Genomic DNA, 15,816 nt, shown 5'->3' with positions numbered 1-15,816 from the left:
AGCGGGCAGGTGGGGTGGAGGCCAGCGTCGTCCCGAAAGCCCCGAGGCTGTCCCCCAGTCTCAGGTGCTGCCAGCGACCCCTGCACCCTGCACCCTGCATCCCTCCCGATGCGGTTGGGCCGGAGCAGAGGCAGAGGCTGCACTGCCACCTGGTGGCCTCCCCCCTCACTGCAGTGAGAAGCCACTTGGCTGACACCGCCCCCACACACACCAGCCTGGACACAAGGCAGCAGGGCGGGGACCCCAGTGTCCTAGCCTTAGAGCCACTCCGTCTCGTAGCAGAGGTCGAGGGCGATAGGGATGGGAAGTAACCCCATGGCCTAGCCCAGTGGTCGGCAAACTCATCAGTCAACAGAGCCAAATGTCAACAGGACAAGGATTGAAATTTCTTTTGAGACCCAAATTTTTTAAACTTAAACTTCTTCTAACGCCACTTCTTCAAAATAGACTCGCCCAGGCCGTGGTATTTTGTGGAAGAGCCACACTCAAGGGGCCAAAGAGCCGCATGTGGCTTGCGAGCCATAGTTTGCCCACCACGGGCCTAGGAGGCCTGCGGTGAGGGACCCCAAGAATGAGGGGCAGGGTTCCCCGAGGCCGTGGGGTAGAGAGACCCCCCCCCCCGGCACCCGCAGGGAGCTCCACAGCAGTCCAGCCGTCAGCGGGGAGCTCGTGGCTGGAGAAGCCCCTCCCCTCCCCCCTCTCCTCCCCGGGAGCCCCTGGCCACCTTGGCCCTCGGAGGGCGCAGGGAGGTGCCGGGGCGGGAAGGAAGCGACAGGAAGGAGCCGCGGTGCAGAGGCTGCCGCCACACACCCCTGCTCACGCCCCGCCCCGCCCCGCCCCGGAGAGCCGGGGGGCTGTGAGGGGACAGGGAGGGGGCGGACCGGGCCTCCTGCTCCCAGGCCTGGGGCCACACTCGGCGGGCAGAGCGGAGCCCGGATGCGGGCTGCCCGGGCCAGCGTCCCCCATGCCCACCCGCTGAGCCGTGGCAGGCACAGGCCAGTGGCAACCTCTGGGCCCCGGGGCACAGTACTCTGGGGACGCTCAGCCCACGGTGGTCTGCAGGGGCCGCCCTGCTGGCCTGGCCCGGGGCTCCCACCGCTCCGGGGGAGGGGCTGGTCCCGGCACCATCTCCGGGGGCACCCTGCACCCACCCCTCACTGAACCCCACGGGCCTCTGCTAGCGTCTGCACCCGCAGACGTCCCAGGGCCTGCTCCGAAGCCTTCCTGCCACAATGAGGCTCGCCGACTGCTCCGCCGGCGGAATAAAGTCGCCGTGCTCAGCACCAGCCAGTTAGGAAACGCGCTTTATGGAGTTGTCTGGACTCGACTTTCCCAGATCCTCCCATTTCCCCGGGAACTGTGCACTGCAGAGAGGGACTGGACAAAGCCGGGGGCCCGGGCACCCTAGGGAATCAGCGCCCAGCACACCGCCTCCTCGGTGCTCCTGTCACCAAGGCCCCACCAGGAAGGACACGGCCCCACGTCCTCGCCGCTGTCTGCACAGTCCACGCCCCGCGTGCAAGGAGCCCCGGCCGTGCGGCGGGGCCGGCGCCGGCGTCTGTGTCCGCTCACGTGCTGGGCATGGCGTACAGCAGGGCCGCCCGGCCCCACTCGGCCTGCGGCACCAGGAACCCCTCCCTGGGAACCGGCTCCACCAGGAACTCCACGCGGCCGTCCTGGCCGGGCCGGGCCTCAGCCACCGCCAGGTCCACGACGCGGTACTGGTTGGCAAAAGCCAGGCCCAGGAGCGCGGGCTTCTCCGGCCCCGGGGGCCCCGTGCCGGGGGGACCACCCCCTGTCCCTGGGCGACAGTGGATCCGGAAGCAGCGGGCGTGGGGCAGAGGGTAGGACCAGTGCAGGGTACAGCTGAGCCGGAGCCCAGCTGGGGGGCCCCCGCCTTCCGGGGGGGCCGCCCGCTGCCAGCCGATCCTGGACACGGAGATGGCCTGCACCTGGGGCAGAGGGCTCAGCAGGCTGTCGGCGTCCACCACCTGGTGGGAGAGAAGGCACAGCACGCTGGGAAGCCCCGGGGGCTCATGGTGCCGCCCCGCGCGCCCCACTCCCGGCATCACCACCCCGCCTCCCTGAGCCCGAGGAGAGAGGACGGCGGCGTTCTGCCTGCCGGGCGTTGGGGCAGACGCCTCGGCTAAGCCCCCGACGAGGATGAGGTGCCCGGACCCTGACCTGGATCTCTCCGAGGCGACAGGTGAACTCCTCCTCCTCCCGGCCGCCCGGAGCCCGCGAGAAGCTCACGAAGAGGTCCTGCAGGAGGCAGCCGCGCAGGCTCAGCTCGTAGCAGCTGGAGGCCAATGGGACGTGGGTCACGGGCGGTCACGGCCGCCGCGGCTCAGATGCCCAGCTGCTGTCAGAGGCCCGAAGGCAGACCCACCGTGGCCTACAACTCCCGCACACACAGACTCTGCAGCCCCTCCACCCCTCCAGTTCTGGGGTTTCTCACAGGGGCCCTCTCACACCTCAAGCCCCCACCAGCGTGGGGCCCTCCCCCGGGGGGGACTGGACGGGAAGGAGAGGGACTCACCGCTGGACCCAGCCCCCGCCGAGCTGCTGGCCACAGCGGGCCGCCCACCTGGCCAGCTTGGTGGGGGGCACCCGGAGGGGCCGGGGTCTGTGCCTGGCGCTCGTTTCTGCTGGGAGAGGACACGGGGCTTGAGGAAGAGGAGCCGCCACACCAGGAGCCCCTGAGCGGGACCCGGGGCTGGGCCAGACCCCATGGCGCCCGGCGCTCACGGCCTGCCCGACAGGCTGAGGCCGCAGGGGAGAGCAGGGCGGAGAGGAGGCAAGTATGCAGGTGGGTGCTCGGGACAGGCCCCTCCGCGGTCTCCTGGCCTCTCCCTGACCCCTGGGTGTCCTCCCTCTCAATGCCACGGCCAGCAGGACGCTGAGAGCCGACCCCCTGCCCTGAGCTGGGCCACAGCGGCGCCGTCTCCCACAGAGGCGGGTGCCGGGCACTGCCCACACCAGCTCCCTGCACCCCCAGCACCCTCTGGACACCTCCTCCCCAAAGCGTCCCAAGAAGGGAGAGGCCTGGAAGGCAGGCAGGAGCCCGGTCCCCTCACCATTCAACGCCGAGATGCCACCGACGTGGCAGCTGCCCGCGTCCCCTGTGGTGAGCTCCAGAGCCACCCTGACCTTCGTCGTCCCCTCCAGCTTATACACCAGGGACAGGAAGAGCTTGGGGGGCACCGGGACCTGCAGGGAGAACAGCCTGGAGAAGGAAGGTCCTGCGATGAGAGGCCACAGCTGAGAGCCCGCTGGCCAGGTGGGCCCCCTCCCGCTCCAGGGGCAGGGCACTGGGGCGGCACAGGCTGCCACACCCCGGTCCTGCCACGCTGGGGACGGCCGCCCCCCCCAGGCCAGATCCCCTCGTGACCGAGAAATCTCTGTTCTGAGGTCCTCGCTCCACGGGACCAGAGAGCGGGCGTGGGGCGTGGGCTGGAGGCGTGGCCCCGGGTTGGGGCGTGGCCTGGGCTGGGGGCGTGGCCTGGGCTGGGGGTGTGGCCCCGGTTGGGGGTGTGGCCCGGGCTGGGGGCGTGGCCCGGGCTGGGGACACTTCCGGTTTTGCAAGCTGAGGGGTGTGGAGAGGTCGCACACAGTGCGCAGGGCCCACCCTGTGGACCCTCAGAACCGGGTCAGGTGGTCGAGTGTGTGGGACGTGCTTTTTGCTGCAACAAAACCACCTGAGTTCCGCCCTCTGTCCTCCCCGGCTCCGCCCCAGCCGCCCAGCCGGCCGGTCCACGGGAGGACAGGGAAGCGGAGGACCCGCGCGTCTCCTCCCGCCCGGGCACCTACCTCACAGCCACGTGCCCCACCTCGGGCGGGATCGTGCCCCGGACGAGCAGGGAGCTGCCCCCGTTCCAGGCGTCGGCCAGGCAGCTGTGCGTCTTCACCCAGCCCCGCCCCGGCCCCTCCAGCCTGTGCTCCCCAAACAGGGGCTGCGGCTCCTGGGCGCCCGGGTGGTACCAGGGCCCCACCGCCTCCTCCTGGAAGGAAGCAGGATTGGAGGCGGCGGCGGGCACAGGGTGTGCAGGGAAGTGACGGGAAGAGCGGAGCCGCCATCGGCCCCTCACAACCCCAGGCCCCCTCCCTCTCCCAGGCCCAGGGCACGGACAAAGGGAGCCCAGTGCCCAGCCACCCGGCATGGGGACCACACACCTGGCCGTAGCAGACCCTGCGGGTGCCCAGGCCCAGACAGAAGGAGGTGACGAAGGGCAGGGAGCAGATGCTGTGGGTGGGCAGGTACCGCGTCAGCAAACTCCAGAACCTGCGAGAAGGGCGCGGGGCGGCTGGAATCCGAGTGGAGGGCGCCCGACGCCCCCGAGCTCTCACTGACGGGGCGCTCCCGCACCCCCTGCAGAGTGACTGCAGCCCCCGACCACGGACGCACGTAGGATGCAGTCCCTCCCGGTCTCGGGGACCCTCCCCCTGGAAGCCGCCAAGGTGGCTGCCGCTTGTCCTGCCTTAACCAGCGCCCAAAGGCCAGGCGAGAGCCGCGTGGAGAGGCCAGCGCAGCCCCCTGAGCCCCCGCTGCCGCTGGCCCCCGCTCAGCCCCGGGTCGGGCGGGACTCACTTGTCCTGGTTCTGGAAGAACTCCGTCTTCTCCAAACACTCGTACACCCAGCCGGGCGCGAACAGGGCCGCCGAGAGCCCGTGCTTCCGGATCAGCTCCAGCGACTGGGGAGACAGCGGTCAGGGGACGCTGGGCACAGCAGGACACCCCGGCGTCCGGACACCCCGGCGTCCAGGCGGGGCTGCCCTCCCCCCAGCTCCCTGGCTTTCCAGGTGGGTCCCTGTCGTCCACAGACCAGAAGCGGGCGCCGCGGCGGGGACAGCGGTGGGCAGGGATGGGGTGGCATGCCCACAGCTGCCTGTCTCTCCCCGCCCCCATCATGTGATCACACGCACGGCGGGAGGGGAGGCTCTCCAGGTAGCGCTTTAATGGAGTCACTCCAGCTCGGTTAATGAGTGGGACCGTCGCCGTGGCACCCGGCAAGGGGCAGGCTGGCAGCCGGGAGCGGGCTGACTCCATTTAAGTCGCAGCAGGCACGGCAGCCCCGTGCCCCGGCCGTCCCTCCTCTCGCTGCCGACAGGACTCGACCTCCCGGAGCCTCGCCAGTTGCTACAGCGGCTCCCACACTGCAGGGGGCGCCTCCGTCCTCGGCCCCGAGCACCGTGAAGGGAGGCACGGTGACGGGACTGCCACCCCGAGTCACCCGGTGGTCATGATCCAGGCAAGCGCATCGTCCAACAGGAGGCAGAGGGGACCCTGGGCACAGGGCCCGGGCACCTCCAGGGGACACCCCATCTGACCGTAGAGAGGGGTGGCGGCTAGGACGCTGGGGCCCGGCGTGGCCCCGGGCAGGTCACCCATGTTTCCTGGTGCCTCGGTTTCCCACTCTGGGAAGGACAGCGGTGCCTGCCCCTCCCTGGAGGGGTGCTGGGATGAACGGCCCTCAGCCAGCGAGGCCTCCGGGGGGGCCACTGCCCCCCACCCCAGCCTCAGGGCCAGCACCCACCTTGTTGGTGTCAAACCGGCCGCCCACGACGTTCCCCCGGGCGAACACGTCCACTCCCACGTAGACGTCGGCCAGGCGCTCCCCGGCCGGGCCCCGCATGCGCTCCAGGTGCTCCTCCCCCCAGTTGTAGTTGGTGAAGATGCCGTCACAGGAGTCGAAGAACACCCTGAGACGTGGGAGGCCGAGGTGAGGGCCCGCGGGCGCCACCGTGTCCCCGCCCAGCACCTGCATCCACTCACAGCCACAGGCCGTGGGCTGCCTCCAGACCGCCAGCAGGGGCCGGCCCATCGCCATGGCCTACAGCCCCGCACGGCGCCGGGCGACCAGGCAGCGCTCCCGGCTGAGGCCAGGGGGCCGGGAGGCTCTGCAGCCATGTGCGCCGTGTGTGCCGTGTGTGCCGTGTGCAACCGTGTGCGCCATGTGCAACCGTGTGTGCCGTGTGCAACCGTGTGCGCCATGTGCAACCGTGTGCGCCGTGCCGCCGTCCGGGGGGCTCACCTGTTGTGCTCGTTCAGCTCGTCCTGCCACTTGAGCTGCCCGCTGCTCACCACGCTGTCGTACCAGAGCACCAGGCCGCCCGGGACCTGCTGGTGGAGCTGAGTGGTCAGGTACCGCAGGAAGCGGGGCGTGTTCCCCACGGCGGCCGGCTGCAGAGAGGCAGAGACAAGACCCTTGTGAGGCCCGGAGGTGCTTGTCACGGGTGCCTGGCGCAGGACGGACTGGACCCCGAACCCCCCAAACAGCCGGGGCCCCAGAAGCCCTCAACCCCACAGCCACTGAGGGCGGGTCCAGCCAGACCTCCGCTTTCCTCTCTGAAGCAGGAAGGACGCGGACACAGCGGCCGGGGACGATAAACACCAAGAGAAAGGAGGGTGTCGGGAGAGGAAGCCACACACAGCCCAAGCCACGCAGAGATGGAGGAGGAGGAGGAGGAGGAGGGGAGGAGGAGGAGGGGGAGGGGAGAAGGGGGAGGAGGATGGGGTGTCCCCTGGAAGGAGCCAGAGAAGCAGAGCTCAGCCTCCCGGGGTGCCTGGACGGGAGCTGGCTCTCACTGGGAAGCGAGACGTGGCCCCAGCTGCTGTCAGGGAGCCGGGGAGCCGGCCTGGGTGTGGGCAAGGGGAGGGAGCACACGGCGGAGGGGCACGGAGGCGGCGGAGGCTGGGCCTGCGGCGCCGTGCTCACGCTCAGGGAGTTCTCGATGTTGATCAGCCAGCCGTCGAAGCGCAGAAACTGGGCCAGCAGCACCAGCCGGTCCGCCACCGCCTGGTACGAGCGGTCACCGCCGGCCAGGAAGGCCTCGCACAGCTGCCCCCCCTCCTTCCACTCGGTGATGAAAGTGCCTGCGGGGCGGGGAACGCGGTCGGACGTGGAACCGCCCCTGCGGACAGGCGCGCAGGCCCCGGCACCAGCAGCGTGGCTGTGACTCAGACCCGGGGCGGGGCGGCGGGCGTGTGACCCGCCAATGAAGGACCAGGTGGGAGGCCTGAGAAACACTGCCGCACCGGGTCAGCCCCCCCTGATTTGGGGGTTGTTGTTGTTTGTTTGTTTTGGATTCCTCATCCGAGGATATTTCTCTTCTCCATTGATTTTTTTTTTGAGAGACAGAGAGAAACATCGATGTGAGAGAGACACACCCACCCGTGGCCAACCACACGTCCCGACCAGGGCTGAGGAGTGTGCCCCCACCTGTCCCCCCTATCAGGGCAGCCCCAGGCACGGCGCTCTCCCCGGCACAGCCAGCCCTGTCGCCGCGGGTCACCGGCAGGCGCAGCCTCGGCTCTTACCCAGCACCCGGACCCCGTGCCTGTGCGCGGCGTTGGTCCAGCCCACCGGGGGGACGGTGACCAGGTGATGGCTGAAGTACACGAAGATGTCGATGTACTGCCAGTGGTAGAAGGTGTAGGGGCTCTGGGCCGCGGAGCCCTGGATGAACCTGGGGAGGAACAGAGCCACGTCAGGGCCCGGGACGCGGGAGAGGAGGCGGCGGCCTCCAGGTCAGATCAACCTGAGTGACCTTCTCCTGGGTCCCGCCCGTCCACACCGCCCCAAGGCCTGCTGTGCGCCGGGCACCCGCAGACCCTGACCGCGCTACCGCCCCGAGGGCAAGCTTTCCCAACAGGCCACGTTCCCCTACGTGCGTTCCCCTACGTGTGTTCCGTGGAACCCTAACTCCGCAGGGAGGACTGTGATGGGGTGTAGCACAGGGCTGTCGTGGAGGGAAATGTCCCATGAGGCTGTGCAGCCTTCGCCGTCAGAGGAACACAACAGCAGGAAACAGGCAGAAGGATCCGTGCACAAGCTCCCAGGGTCGGGCGTCCTGCTGTTGGAGGACGCAGCACCTCCCGGACCCTGCCCGCAGGGGAGGCACCGATTTCGTCAGCCACTTCCGCCCTCCCCCGCCCCCCATGGCTGTTTTCTGGACGGTGGAGATCTGTGCGCTGATGGGGCAGCAAACGCCCCTGGCTGGGGCGGGAGGGGCCTGTGATAACTCAGGCATGCGAGGCCAGGGCCAGGGGCAGGACTGCGTCAGAGCCCAGGCAGGGACAGAGGAGCCCTCGGGGGAAGAGCCAGGTTTCGGCCAGGCTCTGAGGAGGGTGCCCTGTGGCTGAGCCACGGCCCAGCGGCCGGATTCCGGTGCAGGCAGAATGGGATGGGCTCAGCCCACAGAGGCCTGGCTACCCCCGACCCACCCCCTCTTCCTCCAGGCACAACACCGAGGCCTGCGCTGCTCTCCGCCGGCTCCCAGCCTGGCCTCTTTCTGCCCTGCGGCACCCTCCCCGCCCCAGCCCGTCCACCAGGCGATCTCCTCGCAGTGCCCTCACCTGTCCTCCAGGTACCCGCCCATCATGTCATGGCAGAGCAAGGTGCGGGGCCGCCGGCTGCTCAGAGGGGGCTGCCGGCCCTGGACGGGCACCAGGGCCGCGTTGAAGCCGTCCCCCGCGCCGGGCGTCCACGCCAGGAGCTCCTCCAGGGACGACAGGTAAAAGCTGATGGGCGCGGTGGTGTCCTGGTCATAGTACCTGACTGGTCCGAAGAGGAAGCAGCGGGAACGAGGGGGTTACTCATGAGAGAGCCGGAGGCGGGAGTGGGGAGCCCACCGGAAGCCCCAGCGTGAACGCAGAGGCTCCAGGGAGCGAGCGCCTCAGGCGTCTTACCTGGCAAAGGGTCCGGGGCAAAACGGACCACGTCCCGAAAGACTGCCTCCTCTTGCGCCTCCTCGGCTCTAAGCAAAGAGGGGCGTTTTACGTTTTTTCTAAGCGAAGGGGGAAGAAAAGGAAGGCTCAGAGGCGCGTGGACCGGGCCCATCGAGGCGAGTGGAGGGAGACGGTCTCTGCGGTTTTTAATGCAAACAAACCACGGAACGTGCGTGGAACCGAGTCCAGCAGCCGGGTCAGCCACGGCCTCTGTTTGGCCGGATGGGCACCCCCCACCCCTCTTGCTGTGATGAGCGCCTCACCCTCCGATCGCCCGGCAGAGACCAGAGAGACACACCTCGCAGGGTTTGCGACTGCCCAGGGGCAGGACAGCTCCGAGCACTGGAAAGTTTAAAGGCCTGAGAGAGCAGGGGCCAAGCTTTCGCTACCGTCCACGTTTCCCTAAGTATGTTCCGTGGAACCCCAGCTCCCCAGGGGAGGGCTGCTATGGGGTACAGCACAGGGTCCTCATGGAGCTTGCTCTGGGGGAAAGAACCCCTTTGCGACACTGAGTCAGAAAACCCCGGTAAACACACAGCTTTCGTTTTTGAAAGTTTTTATTCTTCCCAGAGCGGCAGCGGCCATTCACCGGCCTGGACTTCAGCGCTGGTTCCTTCAGGAGCGGGTATCATCTGCCCGGTCGGCAAAAGGCCCCAGGAAGGAAGCCCCGGCCCAGGGGGGCACGTCCCCCCTTCCAGGCCGCTGTGCCTTTGCCCATCTGGTCCCTTAAACTGGGGAAAGGACGTCACCTCTGGAGGCCGCTCACTGTCCCAGCAGCTCAACAGCGACCGGCGCTCCGAAGCCAAGACATTGACTCGCTCGGCCGCCCAGGTCCGCTTCGGCGGCCCTCCCCTAGCGAGGCCGGCCCCTCCGGCCCCTGCTGCCCCCGCTGAAACCTCCCTCCGCCCTAAAGCCCCAAGTGCCCGCTCAGCCAGCTCCGCTTCCTGTCCCGCACGGACACCGGTGCGCCCGCAGCCTGTGGGGCAGCTGGCCCCGGTGCAGGCGCCTCGCCCGGACCCACGCCCAGCGGCGCTGGCGTCGTCGGCTCAGGCCACCGAGGGGACGCCAGGGCGTCCGGAGACCTCGTCCCGCGCCCGCTGCGGTGCGAGGCGTGCAGGACCCGCGGGCGGGAGGCGTGGGGTCCGGGGACCGCCGTCCTGAGCCCGAACCTGCCTGCCCACCGACTGCGGCCCGACTGCCCGGCCTCCGCACCTCCTCCGCGGCCGCCGCTCGCGCCGCTCCTCCGGAATCGCCGGTGCAGGCAAGTGAGGTCCCCGCGGCACCCGGGGCGCCTCCATGACACGGCGCCTGCCGCCACCCACAGCCCGCCGCCGGCCAATCGCAGGCCCGGGCCCGCCTCGGCGGCCGCCCGCCGGCCAATGGGAACCGTGCGACGCGGCTGCGCTGCTCCAACCGGGCTCCGGGGGCCCCGGGCCAGCGCTCTAGGCTGTGCCGGCGCGGGGATGGGACCTTATAACCAGAGGCGAGCCGGGGGCGGGGCCTGAGGGCCGGGGGCGGGGCCGGGGCCTGAGGGGCGGGGCCAGTGCAGCCTGGGTTTATAGTCCGAGGAGGGGCTGGGGGCGGGGCCTGAGATGGGCGGGGCCGGTTAGGGGCGGGGCTGTGGCCGGGCGCGGAGCGGCGGGGCCGGTTAGGGGCGGGGCTGTGGCCGGGCGCGGAGCGGCGGGGCCCGGTTTGAGCCCCTGAATCTCCCTTGAGCGGATTCTCCTGTCCTCACCAGCCTCCTCCTTCAGAGGAGCGTCCTTCCGGAGGTCCCGAAGTCCGCCATAGAGGTGAGATCTGAACTCAGTTCTAATCCCTGTTCATCATGCTTCTCATGGAGGTGTACATCCGGGCAAGTGTTCAAGGCTTTATTCTCCTGGTTAGCACGGAGCCAGGCCCGTCACCCCCTGTCCGAAAGAGACCCGTGTGTAGATCAGGAGCATTGACTTAAACAGGTAACCCGAGGCAGAACTCGATTCTTCCACGGGGGCTGGGGGGCCCGGACCTCTGGACACGGGAGTTTGCACCTTGTGAACAGATGAGGATGTGGGAGTCCATGGGACACGGCTTTCCACTGTGCTCCTGGGGCCCCAGCCTCGCCGGGCCTGGAGGCACCCAGAGCAGACATCTGGGGACCGGGGAGGCCGGACTCGGGCTGGGCCCCACAGAGCCACGCTCGGGCCTCCCCTCTCCTCACCCAGCCACCGCCTCTCTGACAGGCCAGTGTCTCCCTGACAGATCCGCTTCCATCCTGACCGAGCCTATTGCCTTTTTGCATGAAGAAAACACCTGTGAGATATCAGGGTCGCGACCCCTCAGGACACAACAAATGGCGCCAGCCCCCTCGTTGTGATTGTTGTCGAGTTAACTGTCCGCCGTTAACCACCCTGCGCCCACCTGTGTGAGAGAAGTGTGTCCATCATGTCGCTCTATCCAATCCCAGAGGTTCCCGCTTTGCTGTCTCCCGCCTCCCTAACCCATCACCAGTGGATGCCATGTGGCCCACTTTCGGCTCCTCCTTTGAGGGTAATGTGTAAAACACGGTGAAAGGCTGCCTTCTCCGGAGCATTAACCCTAATACATTGAGATCCTGCTTCCTGGCATTGTCGACAGTTTGGCTCAAATAAACTCACGAACATTCTTTACAGGTTTGAATGCTTTTGGTTAACTCGGTCTTGTGAATAAGGGGGTGGGGCCATGTGAACATGGGGGCGTGGTCACTCCAAGAGGGGGCTGGGGTCCCATGAACTTGGAGAAGGGTCACGTGAGGACAGAGGATGAGATGGAAGGGATGCGGCCTGGACACCCCCCTCAGGGAGCACAGCCCCCGACACCCTGGTTCCAGATCCTGGCCCCGGAACGGGGAGCCCCTGTTCCTGCTGGGTGGGCCAGTCTGCAGTCATCGGAGCAGCAGCCCCAGGAAACGGACCATCCATGCCCCTCCTTTTGGGGCTGTGAGCGGGTTCTGGGAGCAGCTGAGCCCTGTGCCCCGGCAGGGGGACCCCTAGACCTCTCCCTGCGGGGCTCACAGGGAGCTCCATCCCTGTGTCTGTGCCTCGGCCCTGCCTCCCGCTCCCCGGGGGCTCCTGGGCGGTGGCCGTGCAGTGGGCGCAGCAGACAGGCTGCTGGGTGGGAAGCGCAGGCCACGTGGCTCAGGTGCCCCCAAATGAACTTGGCCCAGGAGGGGCCTGGCGCCTGAGAGCTGGACCCCTAGGCCCCGCTGGGTGTGAGCCTGCACCTCTGCCCAGCTCTGTGGCCAGCTGGCTGGCTCTCACCCTGGCCCCTCTCCAGGAAGCTGCGGGGGAGGGGGAGGGGGAGGGGCGGCCAGGAGCTGCCTGTCCTCAGAGCTCCCCTGGGAGGACCCAGAACCAGGAACAGCATGAGGGTGGGAGAGGCCCAAACAGACAGAGGGTCAGAGGGGACTGCAGGGGAGGGGAGGAAGGGGAGGGAGGGGAGGAAGGGACGAGGAAGGCAGGGGAGGGGGCAGCAGGGGAGAGGAGGTTTCAACACTTGTGGCCTGGATGGGGGGAAGGAGGGTGTCTGGCAGGAATGGCTTCAAGGAGTGGCCAGTGTGGGTGTGAGAGGGCACATGTGTGGGTGAGTGTGAGCGTGTGCACACATGTGCATAGGCGGGGGCAGGGTGGGGTGGGGCCCATGGGGACCCAGCTGGCCGGCGTCCACCGCCCACGCCTACGATGGCCTCTTTATTACCTTGTGGACTTTGAACTTTAAAAGGCCCAGCGCTTCCATAACCCCGAGCCGAGCTTGGGGACGCTGACTGAGGCTGTGGAGTAGGGGCCTCGGCCGGGCTGCGGGGAGGACCGGCCACGCAGGAGCAGGGGGCCGTGGTCCCGGGAGGACAGAGATCGCAAAGACGCGGCAGTTTGCAGGGAGCCGGGGCGGCCAGTCGGCGCCGGGCTCAGGTGAGCACAGAAGGTGCCGGTCATTGTTTGGGCTGCATCGAGCCAGGTGTCCGAGCGCTCGCCTGCAGGTGAGAGGTGGCCGTGAATCCACAAACATGTCCTCCTGAGAACTGAATCATCGTCCTTAGACTTTAAATGGCCTCCAGCCCTGGCTGGTTTGGCTCAGTGGATAGAGCGTCGGCCTGCAGACTAGGGGGTTGGCAGGGGGCGGGGGTTCCCAGGTTCGATTCCAGTCAAGGCCACGTACCTTGGCTGCAGGCTCCTCCCTGGCCCGGGCCCTGTCGGGGCTCATACAGGAGGCAACCAATCGATGTGTTTCTCTCACTTCGGTGTTTCTTTCTCTTTCCCTCTCTCTCCCACTCTCCCTAAAAATTAATGGAAAAATATCCTCGGGTGAAGATTAAAAATAATAATAACAACATAAAAAATAATAATAAATGGTCCTCAGGTCATGCTCCGTCTCGGGGGGGGGGGGGGCAGGAGTTGGCCAGGGCCGCCCTTCTCCCCTCCTCTCAGTAGGCTGGCCTCTGGTCTAGGGGAGCAGGGAGGTCGCCTACACACACACACACACACACCCAGGACAGGGAAGAGTCGGGGCCTCTGCACGGGCCCATTCCTGTCTGCCCACAGGCCCCTGCGGCTACTGGTCTCTCTGGGGATCAAGAGGGGCCTGGAGATCCCACACCTGCCTTGAGCTCACACTGGTCCCCACGGGCTCCAGACCCCGCTGAGGCCTGGTTGGGCCCCTAGAGCCCGAGACTGGGAGGGTTTCCAGGGAGAGCCCGGGACACCCACTTACATATGAATTCCAGATCAACAGCGAGCGGAACCTGGGACACGCTCACACTAAGCCAGTGGTCGGCAAACTCATTAGTCCACAGAGCCAAGTATCAACAGGACAACGATTGAAATTCCTTTTGAGAGCCGAAAACCGACTTCCGCGCATGGGCCACGAAGTTTCAATCACACTGTATGTGCGCGCCCGCACGTGGTATTTTGTGGAAGAGCCACACTCCAGGGGCCAAAGAGCCGCATGTGGCTCGTGAGCCGCAGTTTGCCGACCACTGCACTAAGCAATCACTCGTTTATCTGAAAAGCTAAATGAGCGGGATCCTGTATTGGCTAACTCTGGCCGCCCTCCCTGTACGTCCACGCCACCCTGCCTGCTACGGGGCTCCCCGGAGCCCCCCTGGCGGGTCCCCGCTGGGCGGGGCTCTGTCCACCCAGTGCAGGCAGCACGTTGGCTCGGGAGAGCTGAGCCTGGAGGCCTCCACCGTGTCCCCAGCCTGGGGCTGCGGGTGGCCTCGGATTACCTGCATTGGCTGCCGCGCCTGCCCCTCAGCCAGGCCCAGCTGGGCCGGCCCGGCCTCCGGCACACTCACCTTTACACCCACTTCAGGCTGTGCCCAGGCACCTGCCCCAACATCCTGCGCAATGACCGCCTCCCCCGCCCGGCCTGGGCGCCTCCACCTGTGAGCACAGGCTCGCTCCACCACGATGCCTGGCAAACTACCACGCTGCACGGCAAACTACCACGCTGCACGGCAAACTACCACACTACACGGCAAACTACCACGCTACACGGCAAACTACCACACTACATGGAAAACTACCATCTACACGGCAAACTACCACGCTGCACGGCAAACTACCACACTACACGGCAAACTACCACGCTGCACGGCAAACTACCACACTACACGGCAAACTACCACGCTGCACGGCAAACTACCACGCTACACGGCAAGCAGGATGCCTGCGCTCGCCGGGTGCCTGCCTTAATGCTTTAACTGCACCAACATTTCATTCCCTTTCGCCTTCTAATGAGGAAAAGCCCTGCAGACAGAGTGTCTCTTTAACCCCCTCCCTCTTGGTTTCCTTGCCCGCTCCCCACCCTCAGAGACCCCTCAGGGTCCCCACTACCAGCAGCTTGGCCCGTCCTTCCCGAGGGTTTAACGTTATTGTACGCGCATGTACGTACCCGAACTACGCAACATTGTTTGTGCTTTATAACAACGGTCTCATGCCGTACACAAATATATTGATTTCAGAGAGGAAGAGAAAGAGAAACATCAATGATGAGAGAGAATCACTGATTGGCTGCCTCCTGCACGGCCCCCCACGGGGAATGGAGCCCACACCCTCCTGGTTCAGAGGTCAATGCTCCACCACTGAGCCCCGCGGCCGGGCTGCTGCTGTTCTGCCTGAGACGGTAGAACTTCCAGATGCCTCCCGGGCCAGGGGTCCCGAGCTCGCCTGCAGCTGAGAGGCGGCCGTGAACAAGGAACATTTCCTCCTGGATCCGAAGCGCCTCCTTCGCGGCGTCCCCGGGCCCCGGGTCAGGCTCGCCCTGGGACACGGGCCAGGGCCGCCCACGCGGGCAGGCCTCTCGTGTTTCAGCTTCCTGTTTGGTTCTCGGCCCGTTCAGACGCCCCCCTTCTTCCTGGGCCGACCCCGCGGACCCCTGCTGTCCTGGACGGCGTCCACGCCCCTGGGGTCGCCCGCGGTCTCTGACCCAGCTTTCCATCTCCCGGTGCGGCCCTTTAACGCCCGTGGTTTGTTTGTGCCTCTTCCTTCCTTCCTTTCTTTCTTTCTTTCTTTCTTTCTTTCTTTCTTTCTTTCTTTTTCTTCTTTCTTTCTTTCTCTCTCTCTCCCTCCCTCCCTCCCTCCCCCCCCCTCCCTCCCTCCCTCCCTCCCTCCCTCCCTTCCTTCCTTCCTTCCTTCTTTCTCGACGCCTTTGGCTGAGGGCTGTCTGTGTCACCCACCTGAGCTCCCCTCTGTCTTCTCGTGTGTTCCCGTGGCCGTGTTCTCCGCGTTCGGGTTTATGTTGTTCCTTTTCGGGTTCGGCTGGCTGGTGGCTAAGCCTCTCGTTTTGCCGTGCGGGGCTGCGGGGGGCACTGCCCTCTGAGGGTGACCCCCGTGCCCCCGGGTTTGGCTCCGCGGCACCTGGTTCCCGGTGTCCATGAGGCCGAGGTGGTTGCTGTGAGTCCCTCCAGCCCCTCCCAGCCCCCGGCGCAGCGGGACGCACCCGCTTCTCTCTCCGCCCGGATTGGGTCCTTTCACACGCCGCTCCCCGCCCCGCAGCCCTGAGCACAGGGGCTCCTCCGTCCTCCGTCCTCCGTCCTCCGTCCTCCGTCCTCCGTCCCGGTCCCGGAAACGGGCTGT

At 66.9% G+C, this 15,816-nt stretch overlaps 1 protein-coding gene across 1 annotated transcript; it reads right to left on the bottom strand.

Annotated features, from left to right (window-relative positions):
* Positions 1 to 1,287: 1,287 nt before the first annotated feature.
* ENGASE (endo-beta-N-acetylglucosaminidase) lies at positions 1,288 to 10,048 on the bottom strand. The gene is made up of 14 exons (XM_008155159.3): positions 9,941 to 10,048; positions 8,690 to 8,757; positions 8,357 to 8,558; positions 7,319 to 7,467; positions 6,717 to 6,874; positions 6,033 to 6,181; positions 5,535 to 5,700; positions 4,589 to 4,692; positions 4,174 to 4,282; positions 3,811 to 4,001; positions 3,078 to 3,226; positions 2,540 to 2,648; positions 2,185 to 2,299; positions 1,288 to 1,991 (listed from the first exon to the last, which is right to left on the bottom strand). Exons 1-14 carry the CDS (start codon positions 10,024 to 10,026, stop codon positions 1,569 to 1,571), a joined length of 2,178 nt encoding a protein of 725 aa, XP_008153381.2. The 5' UTR covers positions 10,027 to 10,048; the 3' UTR covers positions 1,288 to 1,568.
* Positions 10,049 to 15,816: the final 5,768 nt, after the last annotated feature.

Source organism: Eptesicus fuscus, chromosome 20 (assembly GCF_027574615.1).
Source record: "Eptesicus fuscus isolate TK198812 chromosome 20, DD_ASM_mEF_20220401, whole genome shotgun sequence".
Lineage (NCBI taxonomy): Eukaryota > Metazoa > Chordata > Mammalia > Chiroptera > Vespertilionidae > Eptesicus > Eptesicus fuscus.
Note: the sequence above shows the minus strand (reverse complement) of the source record. Positions and strands in the feature narration are given on the sequence as shown.

What these genes read in the sequence shown, in the direction of transcription:
- ENGASE (XM_008155159.3), bottom strand. Translation starts at nt 10,026, where the DNA reads ATGGAGGCGCCCCGGGTGCCGCGGGGACCTCACTTGCCTGCACCGGCG. An exon ending in GAGCGGCGGCCGCGGAGGAG is followed by an intron (nt 8,758 to 9,940) that starts GTGCGGAGGCCG and finishes CTCTTTGCTTAG; the next exon opens with AGCCGAGGAGGCGCAAGAGG. An exon ending in GCAGGGTCTGCTACGGCCAG is followed by an intron (nt 4,002 to 4,173) that starts GTGTGTGGTCCC and finishes GCTTCCTTCCAG; the next exon opens with GAGGAGGCGGTGGGGCCCTG.